The sequence below is a fragment of the Porites lutea genome, chromosome 11 (assembly GCF_958299795.1).
Source record: "Porites lutea chromosome 11, jaPorLute2.1, whole genome shotgun sequence".
Lineage (NCBI taxonomy): Eukaryota > Metazoa > Cnidaria > Anthozoa > Scleractinia > Poritidae > Porites > Porites lutea.
The window spans coordinates 20,373,800-20,393,990 of NC_133211.1; the positions used below are offsets into that span (position 1 = coordinate 20,373,800).

Here is a 20,191-nt window from a genome sequence, read left to right on the forward strand (position 1 = left end):
TGCTTTGGGAGGAGGCATGTTTGAAAAAATGGCGGCTGCGAGCAGGGAAAGGTTGGTCCACTTTCGATCGAAATTAGAGGTAAATGTGACTGTATTATTTATAATTTTTTCAATTTATGCACCTCTTCTTTGTACGTATTAAACTTTTCCAAGTATCAAACCTCCCGGGCTCACATAAACCAGTTTTAAAATTCTTCTGTTTCTCCAATATCAAATGTTTGTCGCATCTGTCCGTCTTTCCTTAAATCAGGAACTTGGTTGCCCGTATTTAGGGGGCGTTGAGGATTCATGGATAGAAGAATTGTTGTTTAAGCCTGGAGAGCCAAGACTGAGACTCCTGCAGTGGAGTTTAGCAAAGTAAGCTCGTAAGCTCTCTGTAAATATTTAATGTGCTCCCCCAACCCAAGTATTACGGGAGATGTATAATTTTAATTTTTGTAGAGTATGGTGGTTCTGGTGATTTCAGATTTTTTGTTCCTTGGCAATTTTTGGATACCACCCTATTATTTGGTGTTTTTTCGTTCCTTCCCCCACCTCATTCTAATTTTTATTTCAATTCTAAATAAATATGAGTTAACTGATTTTTCTTGTTTTTATTAAGAATGTTTTATGGCTCCCTAGTACCTTCAGTCACACTGGGAGAGATTTTTAATTGCTCCCTCCTAAAACCTAACATATACTCGCCCAACAAAAAATCCGTAGCCCCCTTAGGCATTTTTGAAACACGAAATGCTGAAATGACTTTTCTCGACAGTAAAAAACCAGCTGTCCCCCTTATTTCTTGTCAAGTCCAGTCATTTCTTTTGCCTTCTTTCAACCGGCGTAACTCTGCTCAGCGTGCAAAACCTCATAAGTCTTGTTTTGCCATTGCAGTTGTCACTTCTTTTTCTTAATCTTGAGTTTTTGTCGCTTTCTTTTTGTGACTAGTCACAGTCATGTGATCTTCTGGTTATAAGGGTAGGGGGTACTCGACCAATGTTTGGATATAGGTTACATAGTTATTGCTTTTGTATACTTGTAGTACAAACAAATTTCATTAAGAAAATCAAATCAATCGTGCAGGCAATACCCTGTTTAACAAGGTCGATGTTTTTGAAGTTGTTTTTAAAAACTTTAAAGTTTGAATTCGTTGTTAAAGAATCTGGAGCTCAGTTCCATAAGTTTTCGGCCAAGTAGCTCCACGATTTTAGGCCTTATGAGGTTGTTTTTTCACTGTGTAATCTTATTTTTTTACATAATTATTAATAACTCTCTTTAACTATGGATCCACTCAAATAACTATAACTATGGATCTTCCCCGTTAAATCTTAATTTAATGTTTGCGTGATATCAGTACATACATGTGTAGTTTCTGCTGACTACTAAATGTAGATGTAGATAACCTGCTTCCCAAATGCCTTTCATGGGCACTTTTATGTCACAGGTTTGATCCAGTCATCTACAACATGCTGGAGAATCAACAAAGTAAAGCATTTGGAAGAAATGACTCAAGGCTTCAAAGTAAGACAAAATCAAGGTTGACAGCATTTATTTTTCAACATCAAATCAACAAGTCTTTGATCTTCTGTCTTTAAATTCACTTATTGTCACTCTTTTTACTGCAGTAATAAATAACTTGCAGTTCTGAGTGAAGCTCTGTTGACTTTTTGATTGGAATAAAAAGTGTGACATTTAAAACACATTAATGGTTTTGCTTTATTTTCAGAACTTCTGTTTGCTTGTCATCTCTTAGGACTGTGTAAAAGTGATGATATTGAACTTGTACAGGTACTTTCATGTGAAAAAATACAACTTGCTTAAAAAATCAATTATTACTATTTTTTTTAATGTATATATATTGCTGCAAAATACAGTCCATTGTAAAAAACAGAGGCACAGAGGGTACATACATTGTAAAGTGTATGTTAAAGGTAAAATCCATTCTCGACTCAGGCTAAACCAGTGTTCAATCTGGTTTGAATCAGAATTTCGTTTATTTTCTAATCCTGATAATTAGGGATAATTATTATGCATAGGAGACAAAGGAAATCTGGTTGAACCTGACAACAGTTTTTTTACTTACAACATAAAAAAAAATTATTGTAAATAGGAAGGCCCAAGGGGCAGCATTAGGGACGATTATTAGAAACCTCAATCCCCTTAAAATCTTCAAAATCCACAATTTCACAGATCTCATGCCTCTTTTGTAAACCGTGATGCATCGTGCAGTAGCGATAATATGTCTGAAGTTTATGAAAAATTTTATGCTTGATCATGGTACATCTGTATCTAACTTGTTGAAATGCCATCCTGAAAGATCCTACCTCATAATAATGTTCTGGTTTAATTTTTATTTGTATTTTTAAAACCAGTTTATTTTTTCCTAGAAACCAAAAGCTACATGTACACCACATAAAAAAAAAAAACACAAAAAAAACGGATCATTATACGTTTTTGGGAAGCTGCCCACCTACCCCTCCTCTAAACCAACATTAACACGTACTTCTCACTTAGGGCAAAATGTTAGCATAGGAAAGGGGTAGCTGGGCCAAACAATGTGCAAAAGACAAGAAACTGGAAAAACTGCACATTTCAATTAATTATTTCCCTCTTGTTTCTTCCTGCTCTTTCAATGCTATAAAAGCCAAAAAACGGGTTTCAAAAATGGCCAAATACACGAGACTAAAAACCCCAGAAAAGAAGGTTACAGGAACGATTAAAAAATATAATTTTCTAATCCATGAACGTAAATAATATTTTCCAGTTTTTGTGATTTGTTCATCTACTGGTAGTTTGAAAGGATTCAAAAAAGGTTCAATTCACATCTTAATTTCTGCTAAATACCCTTAAGTAGAAAGGGGAGTTGTTTGATCGACCTGACAATGTACTAACTATTTTACAAAGTGTTGTAGATGTACATTAGTACCTCTGAAGTTTCCATAGTCTTATAATCATAACGCTACCCTCAAACAGCTGCAATATGATGGCATGTTCCTTCATTTTGGTGAGAGTGAACATCTTTGTTGTTTTTAGGGTAACAAATCTAGGAACAAACAAGCAGTGTTCTGGGAAAATCTTTTGGATCTTGTCAGCACTGTGGAGACACCAGCTCAGGCCAATTTTACAACACCAGTAAGATCAGCAAGGTCAGTAATTATGAAAAAGGTTAATTTTGTGCTGGCTGTGTTGCCTGAAAAAAGGGTAATTTTATATGTGCTGTCTGTAAGGCCTCTTATTTTGGGCAACACTGCTTGCCTCATTTCTCTCCTGCACATCCCTGAGCATCTTAAGTTGGACAAGGCTTCTTGAGGGAAGCAGAAAAAGTGTTTGCAAGTGGAGTTGGCCTTTTTTAGAATGAAAAGCTTTCAAACAGAGGTCATCAGAAGGTACATGTTGCTGTAAGTAGAGCTGTATGCTAACAAGTGTCAGAAATACAACTGAATAATCAGAGAAATATTAAAATAGACATTGCTTTTGTAAATACTAAATGTAGGACAGCTTTACAAGTTCCTGGTGATATGTTCAAGAGTTCCCTGGCCTCTCCTGTATGTAGTTTACAACATGCAACAACCATGGAGGAAGGCATTATAAATTAACAGCAGGCATTATAACTTAACAGCAGTTTCCGTAACGTAAAGAAAGAAATGTTGTGAAAAGAAAACAATCATTCTATTGGCAAAAAAATGGAAATTGACTAATTTGGTTCAAAGACAAGTTAATGATCCTTTTGCTATAACCTGTCCTAATGGAAAAAATGATAATGATTTCTTCAAAAAAACACAGTGTTAGGTAGGGAAAGTCAACTTTATTTTATATATTTCTTTGTCGTAAAGCTTGGCTACAGCTCATTTCTCTTTGGAAGACCAGTTCAAGAATGACTGCTACTTTTTTGATGCTTTATGCCGCCAACAAGACCTTCAAGATATCTTTAGATCTAAGGTTCAACTCTATCCACCCGACTTGATAAAATCTACATCAGGGCTTGAACAAAAAAGGTAGGTAATATGAAAATCATGTACATAAAACCTACATGTGCTTTTTATTTTCCAAAACGTTAAGGGGCTAAGCCATTTCTCATGGAGGAACCCCTTAGAAAGATATAAATATTTGCACAATGCAAAACAAAAGGGCATCAGTTTGTGGTGACTTTTAGGACAAGTACTACCAATAAATCATGAAAAAGCCCCATTAAAAACAAACTAAAACTAAGCAAATTCTATTAGCTCTCATCAAAGAAGCAAACAGGAAGATTGTTTTGGTTGTTGCCCAAAATGGTTACCGGTACTACCTCTACTAAAAAATATATGCAATTTTTGTAACTCTAGGGATAAATATTATTTTAGTTTGGGGGATAGAGGACATTCGTCTAGTCTTAAAATTAATTTAGAAGACAGATTTAAAGTGAAGTCAATTTCCCTTATTTTATTATTATGTTGCTGTTCGTCATGTAATATTTTGCCTAACTGTTTGTGTCAATCAACAGAATACCAGATGAGAAACAGCTAATTTCTGTCACAGAAAAACTGACCAGTGAACTAGAAGAACAGAGCAAGCAACTGGAGGGACTCAGAGAAAATGTATGATGCCTGTAAACCTTTAAAAAGAAAACAAAAAGGAGCCTTGCAACTGAGAATCCAGGGCTGTGCCATTAAGGCCTTCTATAAACCCTGACCCTGTTTAAGACAAATGACTGAAATCATCCTGAAACTCGTGTTTGTATTAATTTTTGTCCCTTAAAATATGTTTTACTTTCTTTCTAGGCTCCTTTATGTGATGCTGATACCATCACAATTGAGAAAGTAAGCAAAACATTGTCTTTGTCCCTCACAACCATGGCTCAAGTCGTTTCTGGATTTCTTCATTGTTTTGAAACTGAAATGAAGCCGTGGTGTAGAAGGCAAGCACCTGTTCTGTCAGGTACACTTAGGGTGCTTAACACTTGTCAGAACTGGCCAGTCAGACTAGTCCAATCCTAAGGACAATTCCTCTGTGAATCCTTTAAGCCCCAATATTCACATATAAATTCTCCATACTGATCTTCATACATTTCTTTAAAGAATTAGTTGAGAGTGTTTGATATCAGATCAAAGCATTAAATCTATTTACTGATCATTTTATTAACTCTCATAACCATTTCTCTTGGCAACATATGAATATTAGTAGGAGAAAATTCATGTTGGTCACTATTGGGACTTAAAGGGTTAATCAGGACTATCCTGAGCTAGATCAATTTATTCCTGAATGGTATACACGGATGTGATGGGTTTTAGTTGAAATTTCATTTTGAAAATGACCGGTTAGACCGGCCAGTTATGACTTTTTAAAAGCATTTTCAGTAATATAAGGCTCACAATTTTTAAGGTTGGTGAGTGTAATTTCTTGGGAGTTGCTTCTTGGGGGAGGTTATCAGTACTCATCTCCTCAAAACAGGGGAGAAACAGCAACCAGACTCGAGAGAGCGGCACAAATCGAGCCTAGCCAGCCACTGTTTTGGAATGCTCCCGCTTGGGAGAATCTAAGACTGACCGTTTTTTCCGAAAACGAATTTGAGAAAACGGCGAACCTGGATTCTATCACATCTGATAGGCCATCTGTGAGTTGACCCAAGCCTTTTTGAAAACGAAGGTATTTACGAACTATAAGTGCGAAATCTTAAAATAATTTTCTATTATTGTTCATACAAAAAGTTATTTTTCCATGGACTTTTTTTTGCCCTATAAAGTCTCATTTTGAAGGTCAATGTTTTTTGAAACTTGGAAATGGCCTATCGGAAACTGCTCTAATGATGACAGTGTAACGTTCATGACAACTTGAATATTGTTTGGTTGCAGAGGTGGGCCCAGCATTCAGCAGAGTTCATTCCCTTTTACTGAGATATATTCAGGTTGGTAGTATTAATGAAACTTGACCAAGATCGTACGGGAGAAATTTGTTAAAGCTAAGCAATGTACTTTAAAGCTGAGGTTACGGTTTTCTTTGCTTAAAGTTTGAGACATTACCAGTGCACTGTTGATATTCCTAAACTCTTTGAAAGCCTGATTTAAAAAAAAACTTCCAAGTGTTTGAAAACTGAAAGAACAGCCCTTTCGGTGCTATTTGCCCACATGACTCCGCTCCGCAAAGACTCCACAAAGCGTTTTCAACGAAAATTAAGAAACTCATTGGGTCAGACAGTTATTTAAACGGAGTTTAGCCAGTAATTAACAAACCATTTTCTAGGTCATTTAATTTTCAGTTTGCCGAACACTTTTATGTAAACACCATTTATCGTCAACAGTTTCATGAAGGCATAAGGCGCACCATGGCGTAGACTAGAAAAGCATTAGTTTTCTTAAAATAACCCACTAAGGAAGAGATCTGGAGGTCCAAAGATTTGTTAAACCGCGGTCTAAGTTAGACTTCGTGTAAATAGTCGACCCATTATGTTGAATAAAAATTTACTAAAAGTATTCAAATTCACTATGACTTTTTTACATCCCCGCTTGTGTTTCCACTTCACGGTATATAACATCCCACTTATTAAAAAGAAAAATGCCTCAAGTGTTTGTCCGCAGCGTATAATGAAGCATACTTAAAGTTGCTCATTTTAGTGCAGAAACTCATTTTAAGTGTGCCGCTTGAGTGATTTTGTCTGTCTGACCTTTTTTTTCCTTCAGACGCTTCGAAGCCTAGAAACGATCAAGTCTTCTTACAGTGAAATGTGCCATGAGAGTAAAGCAAAAATATCCAGAAGACAAGGGAGTCATTCGAGTGAGATATTTGTTACATGAAATTTTATTACATAACTACTCTCATCAGACAGCTTGTGTTTCGAAAAATTGGCGATAATTGGCCATTTGGAGGTTTCACAGGAGACTGGGTCGTTATGGTGTCGAATTGCATTTGCCTAATCCCTAGGCCTCATTTTTCCGCGTGGCTATAGCTTTTCCGGTCACGTGGTCCAAGCGAAGATGTGAGTTTCCCGCCCGTACGCCTCGGAACGCCTCGGATACGTCACCGAAGTGAATTGACCGATAAAGACTGAGAAACGCCGTACAGGGACTAGGCAAGAATTGCATTATGGGACTGTTGTGGATGAAAAATTTTGTCCCCGTTTTCTGTGCCACCTTTTAATAGCCAATAGCAGAACCGATAGCGTTCAGAAAACAAACCCACGGGCTTCGTTTACACTGAAGGAGCTTTTTACGAATTCATGAATACTTCCGTCTTCATTTCATTTTGGGTATTCGGATTCGCAGGCACCGGCACATATCAAGAAAGTGCGGTAAAACGGGCAACAACAAAAGTGCAACTTGTTTTGCAACATTGCTGCAAAACGAGTTGAATAGCGAAGTTGCACATTTTACCACCCACAAGAAAATACCTTGCAACCTTATTTGTTATGGGTGGTAAAGCGCGCAACATCACTATTCAACTCGTTTTGCAGAATTGTTGCAAAACAAGTTGCACTTTTGTTGTTGTCCCTTTTACTGTAGCTTAAATCCAAGCACATTCATTCAAATACATTTTATTCACTTCAGATTGATTGCGGATTCGAAATCTCCGGACACGCGACCAAACAGGGACGTGTTTATTTCGGATTCGTGCACCTGCCGTCCAGCATACCTAGAACGACAGTTTATTGTTTGATTGTTCTTTTTTTCCCGTGTGGGAGATTATGATAATTAATCTAGCGAAAGAACGTAAAAGCGAACTAATTGGCGCTTATGGTTTTCATTCCTTAAGAATTATCCTACAACAGGTGTGACCTAGATCAGTTTTGCCTACCTTAAAACGCCCAGTCGTAGATTGAGTCAATCCTATTAAACTAAGGTTTTACTTGCTCAACCCGTTTTTGCACTTGCTACTGCTACATCTGTATAGATGTAAGAGGAGTAGACTTGTTTTTAAGTTACAGAAAAAGAGAGCTTCAATCAGGAGCCAAAATCGCACATTTACGTCATTATATTTAAGTTTGGCTGTGTGTTTACTTTTTTCGTTTGCATTCTAGGTGTTCTTAATCCATCTGACCTGCAAACTCTTCAAAGTTGTTTAACCATTCTTGAAGACTCTCTGCTGCGATTGAAGGAGGTAGAAAATGAGCGGCAAACTTGAGGAAAGTAATCAAGAATGTTCTGATGTGGCAAATTAAAACAAAACCAGCAAGTAAGCTAGTGCCGTAAAAACTCGTGGCATACATAATTATCTTGACCTTCCAACAAGACGCAAGCAGATCATTGAACCCATCGGGACTAAACCAGTTAAATGTTGCCAGAATAAAGTACTGGAATGGCAGACGACCCTTCTAAGGCTGGTTTGGCTGTCTTGTTTATAAGGTGAGGAGGACTTATTCGCGATACAAACGTCATCAGAAATTTTACATTTTAAAACTCACTGGTGACTGTCTGGTGAATTTAAAGAAGCAGCAACTGACTTTGAGTATGTATGTATTACATCAAGTGCAAATTTATTTTCTATTTATAAATAGTGTTGAGATGTTGTATCCTTTGCATTTCAGCATCTAACTGTATTTTTGCGTCATCCATTGTTTATTTATTGATTATTGTTTTGTTTGCCAAAAATTATACAAATCAAATAAAATCTAATTACTTAAACTCTCATGGCGAGGAAGCCCAAGAGAAGCCACCGGGCTTATAAGGAATGGGCTCCCTCAGTTAGATAATTAGAACAAAATATTATCATAATTACACATGGGAAAATCAATGGCAGAGCTACAGTAAATCTTAAAATAAGTATAAATATTATAAGTATTAGCTTGTGCAAGACTGCTGATTGTATGCAAGGTCTTTGGTTGCTGTCAGCAGCTCTTTACTGTAGAAAACTACCATTCATTTACAAAGAATTCCGCCCATCTTTACCTTTTACACCAAAAGGTATCCAGAAAGGACCAAAAACGCTGTCTAGAAAAGGAGGGTATTCTAGAGTATTTTATCGCTTTTTAAGAACCCGCATGAAGATGTTGTATTTTTGTGTTCTGAATAGAGACTCTCGGAGTGTCTACAAAAGTTCAAGCTTTTGTATTCAGCTAAAAAGGTCACGCCTGTAGGTTAAAAGAGAGTTAAAGGAAGCGCAAACTGTCTCTCATGTACCCGATGGCCGTCCTTACAGAAAAATGGAGGAGGGGGGTACCGTGAAAGGACCAGCAACGCTCTGTTGATGTGTTGTTTTGCAAAGCGTGACTTGTGCTCTTGTCCAGGTATCACAAACTGTAGATAGACAAGAAATGACGTCGAACTTCGAACCATCTTTTAAGAACGATGTTTTCTTTTTTCAATATTTCCTCGTCCATGTTGTTCAAAAGTAACGCAGTTGAGATTAAGCTGGAGAGATTGTTACTTTACTTGAAGAGAATACGTACTCGTACAGCAAAGCCGCCATCAGTCCACCTGATATGGGGCCAACCCAGTAAACCTTTAAAAGAAAAGAAAGATCCGTGCGACAATGTAACTCGGGCCTGTAGACTGATGAATATAAGAGTGTTTTCCGGGAAAATCAAAACCATTCGAAATCTTACAGTGTGCAAAGAAAGTTGTGTCCGATATCCCGGCTCTAGTGGATTTTGCGATCGGGCTAGCGAAATATTCTTAAATGGCCCAACAAGCAAGTCAAATTTTTTGGCGAAATTCACATAATTTACAGAATTTTTTTAGACAAACTGTTGAAATTCCTTATAAATTCATCTGGATCGAAAGTCTTTTTTCAACTTGATCTGGCGAACTGAAATAATTACAATTATTATCACTGCTGATGTAATTAGTATAGGTAATAGCATGATTTGTAGTGATATTTGGCATAAATACCACGAGTGATAGTTCAAAATTGTTATACGTAATTTCACGAGCCGTTAGGCGAGTGAAATTTGGAACAATTTTGAAATGTCACGAGTGGTATTTACGCTAAATATAACGTACAAATCTTGCTATTATTTGTTTATACTACTACACACTAAAGGTTTGTAATTTTCACATGTAGGTATTTCAAATTAAGCTGAAATACCACTGCTCTAAGCCAATCAAATTGCAGAAATTTGTCATGTAGTTGTATAAATTAATAAAGGATAATACATTCTGTAAATTGACTATAAAACACTGCTCGAAAACGTTTTTTTCCGGGCTAGCTATAAAAAATCACTCTCGGGCTAGTACATGCATGCTAGCTACAGTTTAACCGAAGGGCAAGCTGTAAACCTATTTTCTTTGCAATTTTATATGCGTGAAATGCCAGATGACAAACAGGTGCAAAAAAAATCAACAAGTCAAGAAACCAAAAAATAAAGGCAAAAATGCGAGTGCCCGTGTAACGTACCCAATGGTGATTCCATGAGTTCATAACCAGGGCAGGTCCAAATGAACGCGCAGGGTTCATGCTGCACCCAGTGAAAGGAATCTGAAAAAATGAGAAGAAGAGAAGAAAACAGGTTCTGTCCATATTCAAGTTTGTGCGTCCGTTACCTGAACTTTGTTTACTGATGTAATACAAACAAATAGGCCGTTTGTAGTTTGGCGTCCCTTGACAACAGCTACCAAAACCCTTCACGTTTTTGGTTTCTCGTGGAAATTTGGGCTTTTGTTATTTGATCCACAATGGATTACTAAATATCTCTAAGAAACAATACAGGAAAATAACCCCTATCTAGTTGCTGAAGTTTACTTTTTCTGCAAAAATGAATATCTGAGATGCAAACCATTTACATGGGGAAACTGAAAGTTCGATTGGAAAATCAAATAGTTTACACCATGCCGTTTAGAACGGCTTGGAAACTAAAATTTCGAGGACGTTTTTGGACTTTTTACATTTAGGGCATGAATTTTTCGTCATTTCAGGCCATGGAACCTAAAAATGAGCCTAGCTAGCTGTAAAAAGGGGCAATACGGAGGCAATACGTCCTAGCCGGCATGATCACATGCTGTTTACGGAAAATTCCCTCATCCATGTCAGGAAATTCGGTATTTTAAAGCCTCCCCTAGGGCATGACTCAACAATTGAGGACATTTCTGCCACGTTTTCAATGTTGGTTAGCATGCAAGGATTTTTCCCATGCCTATCGTCAATGATTTGCTCACATGTAATAGAGGGGGTGGCCCCAGAGTGGTTTTGCATTGAAATTGGCATGCAACAGAATTTCGCATGCCCTGTAAGCATAATTTGAGGTTCTGTGACCTTCTCACCCAGGCCGCGAGAAGCCTAGGTTCTAGTAATAAGTAATTCATACCCAGCAAAATCCCCGGCATGCCGGGCATGCCAAATTTTCTGACATGCCCGGCATGCTAAATTCTCTGGAATGCCGGGCGTGCCATAATCTGAGTCATGCCTGGCATGCCAAAATCGGTCTCTGGCATGTTTCAACGCACAGGTTATAATTCCTTGAATCTACAGATATTTTAAGCCTGGCTAAAAAAAATAAACAGATCACAGTGCTTATCTTTTGATGTACGGTTACACGATGACGTCATTGCTATTCCTTTCATTTTCATAGATTTGGTTGTCCCAGCGAAGTTTAAATAACAAAAGCTCTAATTTTCACAAGAAAGTAAAACCCTGAGGGATTCTGCCGAAGTAATAAAACAGCGTCATCGTGGAGATGACCTGTTGGGGGATTGTAAAACCTCCTCACCCCTTTTAATGAGTCTTTAATAGGATTCCCATTTCACATTGCGAATAAAATGGAATTGACTGAAATCAGTAAAAACAGAGACAGAGACTATTTTCATTGTATAATAAAATGCATCTATGTTCCATGAAAGCTTTTAAAAATACAAGGTTATAGAATATCTTTCAAAGTTCATTACAAACTGAGCTAAGCCCCAAAATCACTGTTCATTATTCAGTAAATTATGATGTTTGACAATGCAATGTGCTTGAATATAACGTTGCAATTACAAATCTCTCGAACGCAATTTTCCCTACGTTAGAAAAGCTCTTTTTATCTTGTCTCACATTTTGATAAGGAGTCTGAGTTCCTCTTTCTTGTTTAGTAGGCTTGCCAGGGATTAATGTTTTTTTGAGTGTCTGTGTTCTTCGTTTTTAACTCAAAGTAAGTCAGTAATAACTGACGGTATCAAAGGATTCCTCTCTAGAAAAGTAATTATCTCCTCGTCATGTCTGGAAGTTACCTGTAACAAAAAAGAAATGGAATCTTAACACATGCAAGGGCAATATGAAAAAAAAGAAATAGAACATGTAGAGCTTAGCTTCTCTTAACATATTTTCATACTGGCTTGTTGAGTCTGTTAAAGGTCGCAACTAATTGTCTGAGGCTAATTTCACAAGAGTGTGCAATTGAGATAAATACATGGTAAATAAAGTGAAAGAAACGTGGTTTCACATTAGCCAATTTACATTGCACTGTTCGATGATGTTTACACGCTCTTCTACTGCGAAATAAACCTTTGCATTTGGATTTGCAAGTCAAGATTATACCGAGTTTGACTGACACTTAATTGAACAACAGTTTCATTTTTAAGCAGGCAATTGGGGTGTAGACCCATATAAAGCCGGAATATGTAAAGGAAACTCAGCGAAAACTTTTTCGCATCTTTTTGTGGCGATATTCTTTCACGGCCCGTCAACTGATTAGGGGTTGCGAAGAAAAAATAAATTAGGACCAAAGGTTAAAGCCTGTCCGGTTACATCATTTCGTATGTTACCTAGAGTTCTAATAAATAGGTCATAAAATAGGATTTAACGAGAGCGAATTTGTTTCTCAATCGGTGTATAAAAAAGTGAGGCTATCAAATGAGAAGTTTATAGAGTATCAGAATTATTAAATTAAAAGCTCATTTAATTAGGAAAATTCCTATACGAAAACAATGCTAGTGACATTAAATTGATCAGATAAAATTCTCAGAAAATATGTCCAATAAAAGCCTCATTATTTGCTTTTGTTTTTGCGTAAAGGTAAATTTTTCGGCCCACAAAGCAAAGTTGAAAAAGCGACTAAATCTTAGTTTTTTACATTGAACATGTTTATTAGCTTAGTTTTCGTCCGTTTTAAAAGCTTTATAACCCAATCATAATTTTCGGGTTAAAATATTACAAAATCATTTCAAAAACCATGTTCATTTAAAGAAGAGCCGGCAAACCTGAACATTTTGTAATTCAAAAGTCGGACCCAGCCAGGTTGTTTAAGCTTAGAATTATTTGCATTTTAGCGTCCTATAAATTTACCAGAATCGCCTCTCAGAGGCGTACTGTAGCAAAGCATTTTGTAGTACACTCGTAGACAAGCAATGTAAGCCTTAAGTCTTTGCTTTGATGAGATGTCCAAAAGAAAAATTAGTTTTGTGGACCTAAACGCACATTCACAGACTGCTTATATTGAGTTGTTTACAACTTTGCATTGACACGCGCAGCATGGAAATCCAAATCTGATTTTGGCATTTGATTTACGGATATTTTATTTTGTCTCCAAAAGTGATTGTAATATCCGTTTGATTGTCTTTCAAACAACAGTCAAACTATGCAGCAAAAATAAGTAACTTTACCAGTACAGTGGAAAAATATGACCGTAGGTGCCAAAAATAATTATACTCGAGCTATAAAATTAGAACTGACTTTTTTTAGCTTTGGTTTCTTAATTTTGAAGTTTTCTCTAGTCTTCTTAGCAGCAGAAGAAGATTACAAGACATACAAACAGAAACAATCCGAAGTGAACAAGTTGACAACCACTTATGCCGCAGTTCTTAGGCATGCTCAACAGCAAGATAAACTGAATGCCAAAAGGATAATTCACGGGATTTGTTCGATATTCAGGCTTTTTCTTTACCAAATTAATACTAAATTTGTACTTACAGTCTCTCGCAGAATCCATTTCTTGTCCAGCATTCACCAACATCTCAACTATGCACCGCAGAAAAAAAAGACAAACAAGTGCGAAGAGACATGACGACATCGTGACGCCACAACTGCCACGCCAAACTAGATTCTTCGTCATCCGAAAACATTTCTGCGGAAATTCGGCCGATTTCGTGCGTGCTCGGGGTATCTTCGGATGACGCAGATGACGTTGCTCAAAGGACTTTCGTCAGCAAGGAGTAAAACAGTTTGCGAGATTCGCATAGCCGACAAGGAGCGCACTGAAAAACTAAGCAAAATCTCTCTGAGAATGCAGTCCAAATTCACCAAATCAGAACGTCTTTGCAGTATTAACGTCGTACTCTCGTACTGACTTGAACGACCTGGTAAGCTTCATTTTCACCAGTCTTTTAATGCTGTTGACCGGGAAACATTCCGACACGATAAAACTTAAGCATGGATAAGTTTATACTGAGAAGATTTGTTATCTTATTGTTTAAGACGCTTTTCCGCGATCAAATTTAAATGTGGACCCAGAAATGTCAGTATCGGTTTGAAATAAAAGGATTAATCTTTGATTGCAAGTTAAGTATTCTATTTTATGTATGAATAATGTTGTTTTGTTGTGCTTGTTATTTATAAATCCAGGCTTCTGTCTTCAGTTTTGCCAGTCGATCCCGTGACACACATTGTGACAAACATGACTTTTTTTGTTATAATCTGCATTTATTGCCAGGCATGAAACCTGTAACTTCAAGCTCCCTAAGATATATTTGGCGATTGTATGTGATTCTCAGGATATGATGCTGAAGCGAACATCAAAATCAGTCTCGCTGGACATGCCAATTTCTTGGCTGGCATGCCGGGCATGCCAAACCAACTGGCTTCACCATCGGCATGCCCGGCATGCCAAACCAGAGGAGCTAAAACTGGGAATGAATTATTAACCCGGCGAGAGATCTGGGACCTAAGTTTAACTGGGTCAATTTTGGGCTGCGAGGGCATGAACCCATTTTTTCCATGCCTATGAGATGTTATTTCTAAGTACCAATGTTCCCTTGAATTTTGTCATGCCTAAATATATAAAATTTCCCCTCTCTCATTAATCCTCAGACTGGATGCGATTTTTACGCTCGGTAGGCATGTTCAACTGAAAATCATGCCCATACCCTTATTCAAAACAAAATGCTATCAAATTTTAGTTTCCAAGCCGTTTTAGGATACTTCAGAAGATATGGGATATAGCTTGAGACGGTGTAATTTTTTTTATATTCTTTTTGGTTTCTGGCCATTTGGCTGCACTTTTCAGCGTAGGTTTCTTTCCCCGACGAGGTAAACTTATGGTTGAATGAACAAGATTTTCAACCTGATAGTTTGTGTTTCCTTGCAAACGAGAAAATTGGTGGGCTGGCGTCATGAAAATCGCGCGCAACTTGAGTTTTACAAGGGGCCCAGTTGCACTAGCCTGCGTCGCAGACGAAATTTGACCTCGTTTAGTAACGTCTGCGAAGCAGTGCCGAGATCCTTGTTTTGGGCCCCCAACGAATTCAACAAATTACCGGAAGTGCGTTTCGAATTTCCTTTCACCCTGATTGGAAAATTGACAATGGCTTTTTTAACAGGCCAATCATGGCGCGTACTCAAATCCTGGTACACAGGTGGGGCCCGGAACAAGGATTTCGGCGTTGTTTCGTAGACGGACTTAACCAGAGTTAAGTTTTGTCCATGGTGCAGACTAAGTTGCACCCAATCATAAAACTCTAGGCAATCACTTTGAGGACATATTAAAGTAGCTCTGTGGTTACACTTACCCCAACCGAGTGGCAAATGAAAACGCACAATCCAATTGAAAGGGGTACTTCGTATCCGCGATGTTCCCGGCCTTTATCAGTGGTGCCAAATATCGTTAAAACTAACACAAACGTAAGTAGTAGCTCGACGCCAAAGGCCTGAGCAACATTAATGTTTTGCGCAGGCGTAGTCATTCCCAGTTCCCCACGTACCTCAGCAGGAGTCAACCCATACAGCAGTGCTGCACCTAAGATCCCTGGGAAAGATCGATGACGAACTGCATGTGAATCATTAATTCTCACTCAGTTTGGCTTGTTTCGATGAAGAGGACGAATGTAACTTACTGGTGTTACTACGAGGTTTTCCAGTGGCTTATTGCTGGTTTTGAACCGTACAAAAATTGCAGACTAAGTTGTTGTAATTCCCCTTGCCCTCAAATGGAAGAAAACGAGTCGAACCTCTCCGCAAAGGCCGCCTTGGCGACAGAGGTCCATAGCCGTTGAAGACAGGGAAAAAGAGTGAAGGATACGAAAAAAGGTGGCCCTTATTAGAGCGTGACCGTCGTCTGTCTATGCTGATGACACTGAAAGCTCAACCTGCCGCATTTTTTATGCGGTATTTTCTCACAAAACTTGTTCCAGGTTGAGTGAAGGAATAAATTCCAAAAATTCAAATAAGACTGTTTAATCTGGCCTGAGAAAACGGCCGACTTTTCCCGACGCCCACCACTAATTTTACTGACGTCAACTGGGGAACGATTGCTGTCAGAATTCCATACCAGTAACCTGTCATTAAATCATTAAGGAGATCTGGGGAGTGCTTCTGAATGGTCTTACCGCAAGGGAAATTTTCTTCAGCTAATCAGAAGCACTATCCAGATCTGGGTAGTGACATGTCGTCAGTATGGAATTTCTGCCCGCGTTCCTCAGCGGGGAAACCAGTGACGGCGATTGAATTTGTCAGCTGTTTTCTCAGGCTGCGGTTTTTGCACAGAAAAATCACTGAATGAAATTTCTAAGTCGGTTTCAGTTTAGAGAGTAGAAACCTCTTTAACCATGGTTTGGTTACCACTACACTAAACTAAATGGCACAGAGACCTATCCGATACGTGACGATACACTTTTAAGATCGGCGCCGCGCATCTTCGCTCCATTACATAAGCACGTTCGTATGTGTGAACAAAGGCAATATCCCGAATTAGTATTCACCAAATCAGTGGATAGCAATTTTCGCGCGTTCTGATTGGCTCCCGTAACTCGAAATATCCTTGAATATTCACTGTTTTGGGACAGGATTCAAAATGGCTTCTCGTTTCAAGACATTTTCGAAAGATGAAATTTTAGCAATAAATGAAGCAGCTGCACCAACAAATACCAAGAAAGAGACAAAATTTGGTTTGTCGGTGTTTACTGGTCGGTAGAAAAAAAAATTCCCTACTGAATTTGCAACAAAATCATAAAAAAATGATCCCCGAAACACCTTCAACTGAAACGTAAACAAACTCTGAACAAAGTGACGTCTTTTGTTTACTTTTTTTAAAATTTTTATCCAACTGATTTGGTAAATACTAAAACAACTATCCCCCCCGGGTCGGTTCATAGCGGTAGTTATATACCTCGACTCTTCGCGTCGCGTTATATCCAGCCACTACTATTCACCTCCCCTTCGGGGGATAGTTGTATATGATTCTTGTACCTGCACAAGAGCTATCCCATATAGTGCGTTTTCATTCACGTGGCCAGCAGCTATGCAGGTTTATTGGAACAACAGAAAACTTTATCATAAGCAGATAACAAAAGAGTTCAACTCCCACTAGCCTGGGACCAGGCTCTGCATTGTGGGAAAAAGGAGAAAAAATCGGAAAAAGGAAGTCTGGGGATACCGCTCTACGCGCTTCGCTCGCCGATATTTTTCCTATTTGACCCTGTTTGTTGCCTTTTTCCCCACTGCGCAGCCTGGTCCCAGGCTAAACTTCCACAGGATTTGTTTGACACACCAACATGGCCGCCGTTTCATTGTTCTGGAACACCAATATGGCCGCCGTGACGTCATGTGAAATGCTCTTTTGCATAGAGATTTAGCCTAACTGATAGCAAAGCAATTTTTATCTTTCTTTTTCTGTCCCCTTTTTTTTTCTATCTTGAAGCAAATTATTGTTTTTCTCATTTATTAGAACAGGTTTGAAAAACTCCTTTATCATAACGACCATAACCACTCAGCGGCGGTTTGGTTTTTAGAAGTCAGTATTTTGGTGAACTTAAAAAGCTTGATGTTTTTATGTATGTAAACAAAAAGCGTAGATTTAAATGTTGTTTTTGTTGTCATAAATTACTTCCGTTTAGTTTTTGCTCTTTTAGTTGTCGATTTGATCACTGAAGAACCTGCCAGCTGTCTATGCAAATCACATTGTAAAATTCCGTAATGACGGTTTGGATTTCTCTTCTTAATTTTGTCTTTATGTTGTTTTTGATTTGAAATCTCCAAACAAGAATATGTTTTTATCTCTTTAACGAAGTTTCAAGAATAAAATTCCTCGCTAAAATGTAAAAGCCAAAGGCTAAAGTGCAATCAGTCAAATGAAGCTCTCCCAAAATATTTTTTTAGCGATTACATGTTGAATGCTCTCGTGCGACACTTCGATTTCTCAGTGCCGGGTTAAAAAGTATGCATATTTCACGACGCTTACAATTTGAATTTGTTTAAATGATCCAGTTTCTTGGAGGGAACTCTCGAAATCCGTGAGATTATACGTTTCGTGAAAACTTTAGATGGGAGATAATAAGATGTTTCCGTCTTTCGTTTTTTCCTAAAATGTAGCTTTGCTAGCTTCCCTCTTGTGTGCTTTTGACCATTAGAGGCAACAGAAAATGTTTTAGGCGTTTAGTTATTCTCTCGAATCTAAATGACGCACCAATTATTCCTCTTATATATCCTAGCTGCGAATATTTCACAATTATCGTCACAATTGCATACACCATATGTTGAAAATGTACTCACCTCCACAGAACTGGGCCGTAGTGTACGCTATCCCCTCCACAACAGTAATTTTTTGTGCAGCAATCAGTGCTATGTTTACGGCGGGGTTCAAAAGTCCTCCGCTATGATGACCTATCACCATCGCTAGGGTGGCGATACTAAGACCCGCAGTAAGCGAAATGCGAAGAACTGTACAAGCACCGTCTTGCCAACTCAACGTTGAACCACACACCAAGAACACAAAGATCGTCGTAGCTGCAAACTCGCCGCTAACGCAAACCCAAAATTCCCGCTTTCGAAGCCGCATGAGCATGTCTGACATTGGCATAATGAAGGATAAAACTCGCTGTTGCGATTCGAGTTAACTCAATACTATTTGTATACAAGCACCTCAAAAAAACTGATCTGTCAAAGCACTTCCTTTTGTTTCCCTTTAAAACGAATATTCAAGTATTAAATTGGTAGTGAAAAATTGCCGCTTAATTTCCATTGGCTTATACCTTTTTGCCTTTGTTATAGTGATGGTCTTTCTTGTCATAATGTTCTATTTATAAGTCACTTTTTACGATTCCTATTGTATTAAAAGCAATTTCCTCTCGGCTTCTTTTATAAATTTGTCGGCTCTGTGCGATGTATGTGATCTTTAAAATAAAGAAATTGCTTAGGATGGAGAAGAAATCACATACAATCGTGTTTTGATCAGTTAATAGAAGTTGACAAATGTCACTGACGTTATTTTGATTTTATGGTTTTGACAATTAAACTTATCAAACGAAACAAAGAAAATGTCATGTATATTTCCATGTTTACGTTGGGTTTCCAACAAGCAAAACCCGATATAAGAAGCTTTACAATAAAAACATGGTTACATTTCCCGCAGAACACATATATTTCCTTTCCTGTACGTCGATCGATCTCCTATTGATTTTTTGATTAGGAATCAGATAACTGCCACCCCACAATTGTAAACTGCACGTTGATTTTTTATCGTCGTCCAGTGATTTACTTCGCCCAATCTAACGCCTTTCTTTTCAGTCGCGTAATAATGAGAATATTGTGAGGCGTGCAGGGCCCCACGAGGCGAGGCGCCGAGAAAATCATTATTCTTAAGAGCAGGCCTCCGGACGCCCTTCTTACCTCAGGGCCTTGATGCGGCACTGTAATCTACTAATTGCTTTGAAAAGAAGTTCTTATCACAGAATAATCGTTTATTGATCGTTTTCACGTAACGTCGCACTGAAAATTGTAAAATCTAAAATTAAATATCCATCAGGGTTTTTCATGTTTGTAAAGTTAAAGAGGTCTTAAAAAATAGATTTACATCTGTTTTCAACTTTCCTGCTTGGTAGCAAACGGCGCAATGAATTTCAGAGGTTATAAAAGGTGTGTACGTGATATAAGCCGCGCTTAAAAGGGAAAAGTGTTGGTGCACCAATATGGCGGCTCCACACGGAGCTCTATAATTTGTAAGGAAAATTATGACGATTAACTAATAAACGGGGTATTGCACAAGCCTAAAATACTGAGAATTTGCTTATTTATTTATCTTCTATAATATCTCACTCTCTTGACTTCATTCTTTTACCGGGATTTTGTGTTATAGTTGCGTGACGTGTACACCGAAAACCGTGTGATAATTTAAAAATGAATT

The 20,191-nt window shown here is 38.0% G+C and overlaps 2 protein-coding genes across 2 annotated transcripts; one reads left to right on the forward strand and one right to left on the reverse strand.

Annotated features, from left to right (window-relative positions):
- Nucleotides 1-16: 16 nt before the first annotated feature.
- Nucleotides 17-8,209, forward strand: LOC140951711 (HAUS augmin-like complex subunit 7). The gene is made up of 11 exons (XM_073401026.1): nt 17-79; nt 251-357; nt 1,424-1,500; nt 1,706-1,767; nt 3,013-3,125; nt 3,813-3,974; nt 4,463-4,556; nt 4,740-4,896; nt 5,811-5,863; nt 6,636-6,729; nt 7,970-8,209. The coding sequence occupies exons 1-11, from the start codon at nt 17-19 to the stop codon at nt 8,071-8,073; spliced, it is 1,086 nt and encodes a 361-aa protein (XP_073257127.1). The 3' UTR covers nt 8,074-8,209.
- A 951-nt stretch (nt 8,210-9,160) lies between these two features.
- Nucleotides 9,161-18,919, reverse strand: LOC140951572 (aquaporin-4-like). The gene is made up of 4 exons (XM_073400851.1): nt 18,562-18,919; nt 15,585-15,820; nt 10,285-10,365; nt 9,161-9,390 (listed from the first exon to the last, which is right to left on the reverse strand). The coding sequence occupies exons 1-4, from the start codon at nt 18,866-18,868 to the stop codon at nt 9,295-9,297; spliced, it is 720 nt and encodes a 239-aa protein (XP_073256952.1). The 5' UTR covers nt 18,869-18,919; the 3' UTR covers nt 9,161-9,294.
- Between the last annotated feature and the right edge of the window lie 1,272 nt (nt 18,920-20,191).

Excerpts from the sequence above, each read along its gene's own strand:
- LOC140951711 (XM_073401026.1), top strand. The coding sequence starts at position 17 with ATGTTTGAAAAAATGGCGGCTGCGAGCAGGGAAAGGTTGGTCCACTTT. Across the intron at positions 80-250 it reads ACTTTCGATCGAAATTAGAG|GAACTTGGTTGCCCGTATTT; the intron begins GTAAATGTGACT and ends TCCTTAAATCAG. Across the intron at positions 4,897-5,810 it reads GCAAGCACCTGTTCTGTCAG|AGGTGGGCCCAGCATTCAGC; the intron begins GTACACTTAGGG and ends GTTTGGTTGCAG.
- LOC140951572 (XM_073400851.1), bottom strand. The coding sequence starts at position 18,868 with ATGCCAATGTCAGACATGCTCATGCGGCTTCGAAAGCGGGAATTTTGG. Across the intron at positions 15,821-18,561 it reads TACGGCCCAGTTCTGTGGAG|GGATCTTAGGTGCAGCACTG; the intron begins GTGAGTACATTT and ends GATCTTTCCCAG. Across the intron at positions 10,366-15,584 it reads TCATTTGCCACTCGGTTGGG|ATTCCTTTCACTGGGTGCAG; the intron begins GTAAGTGTAACC and ends TCATTTTTTCAG.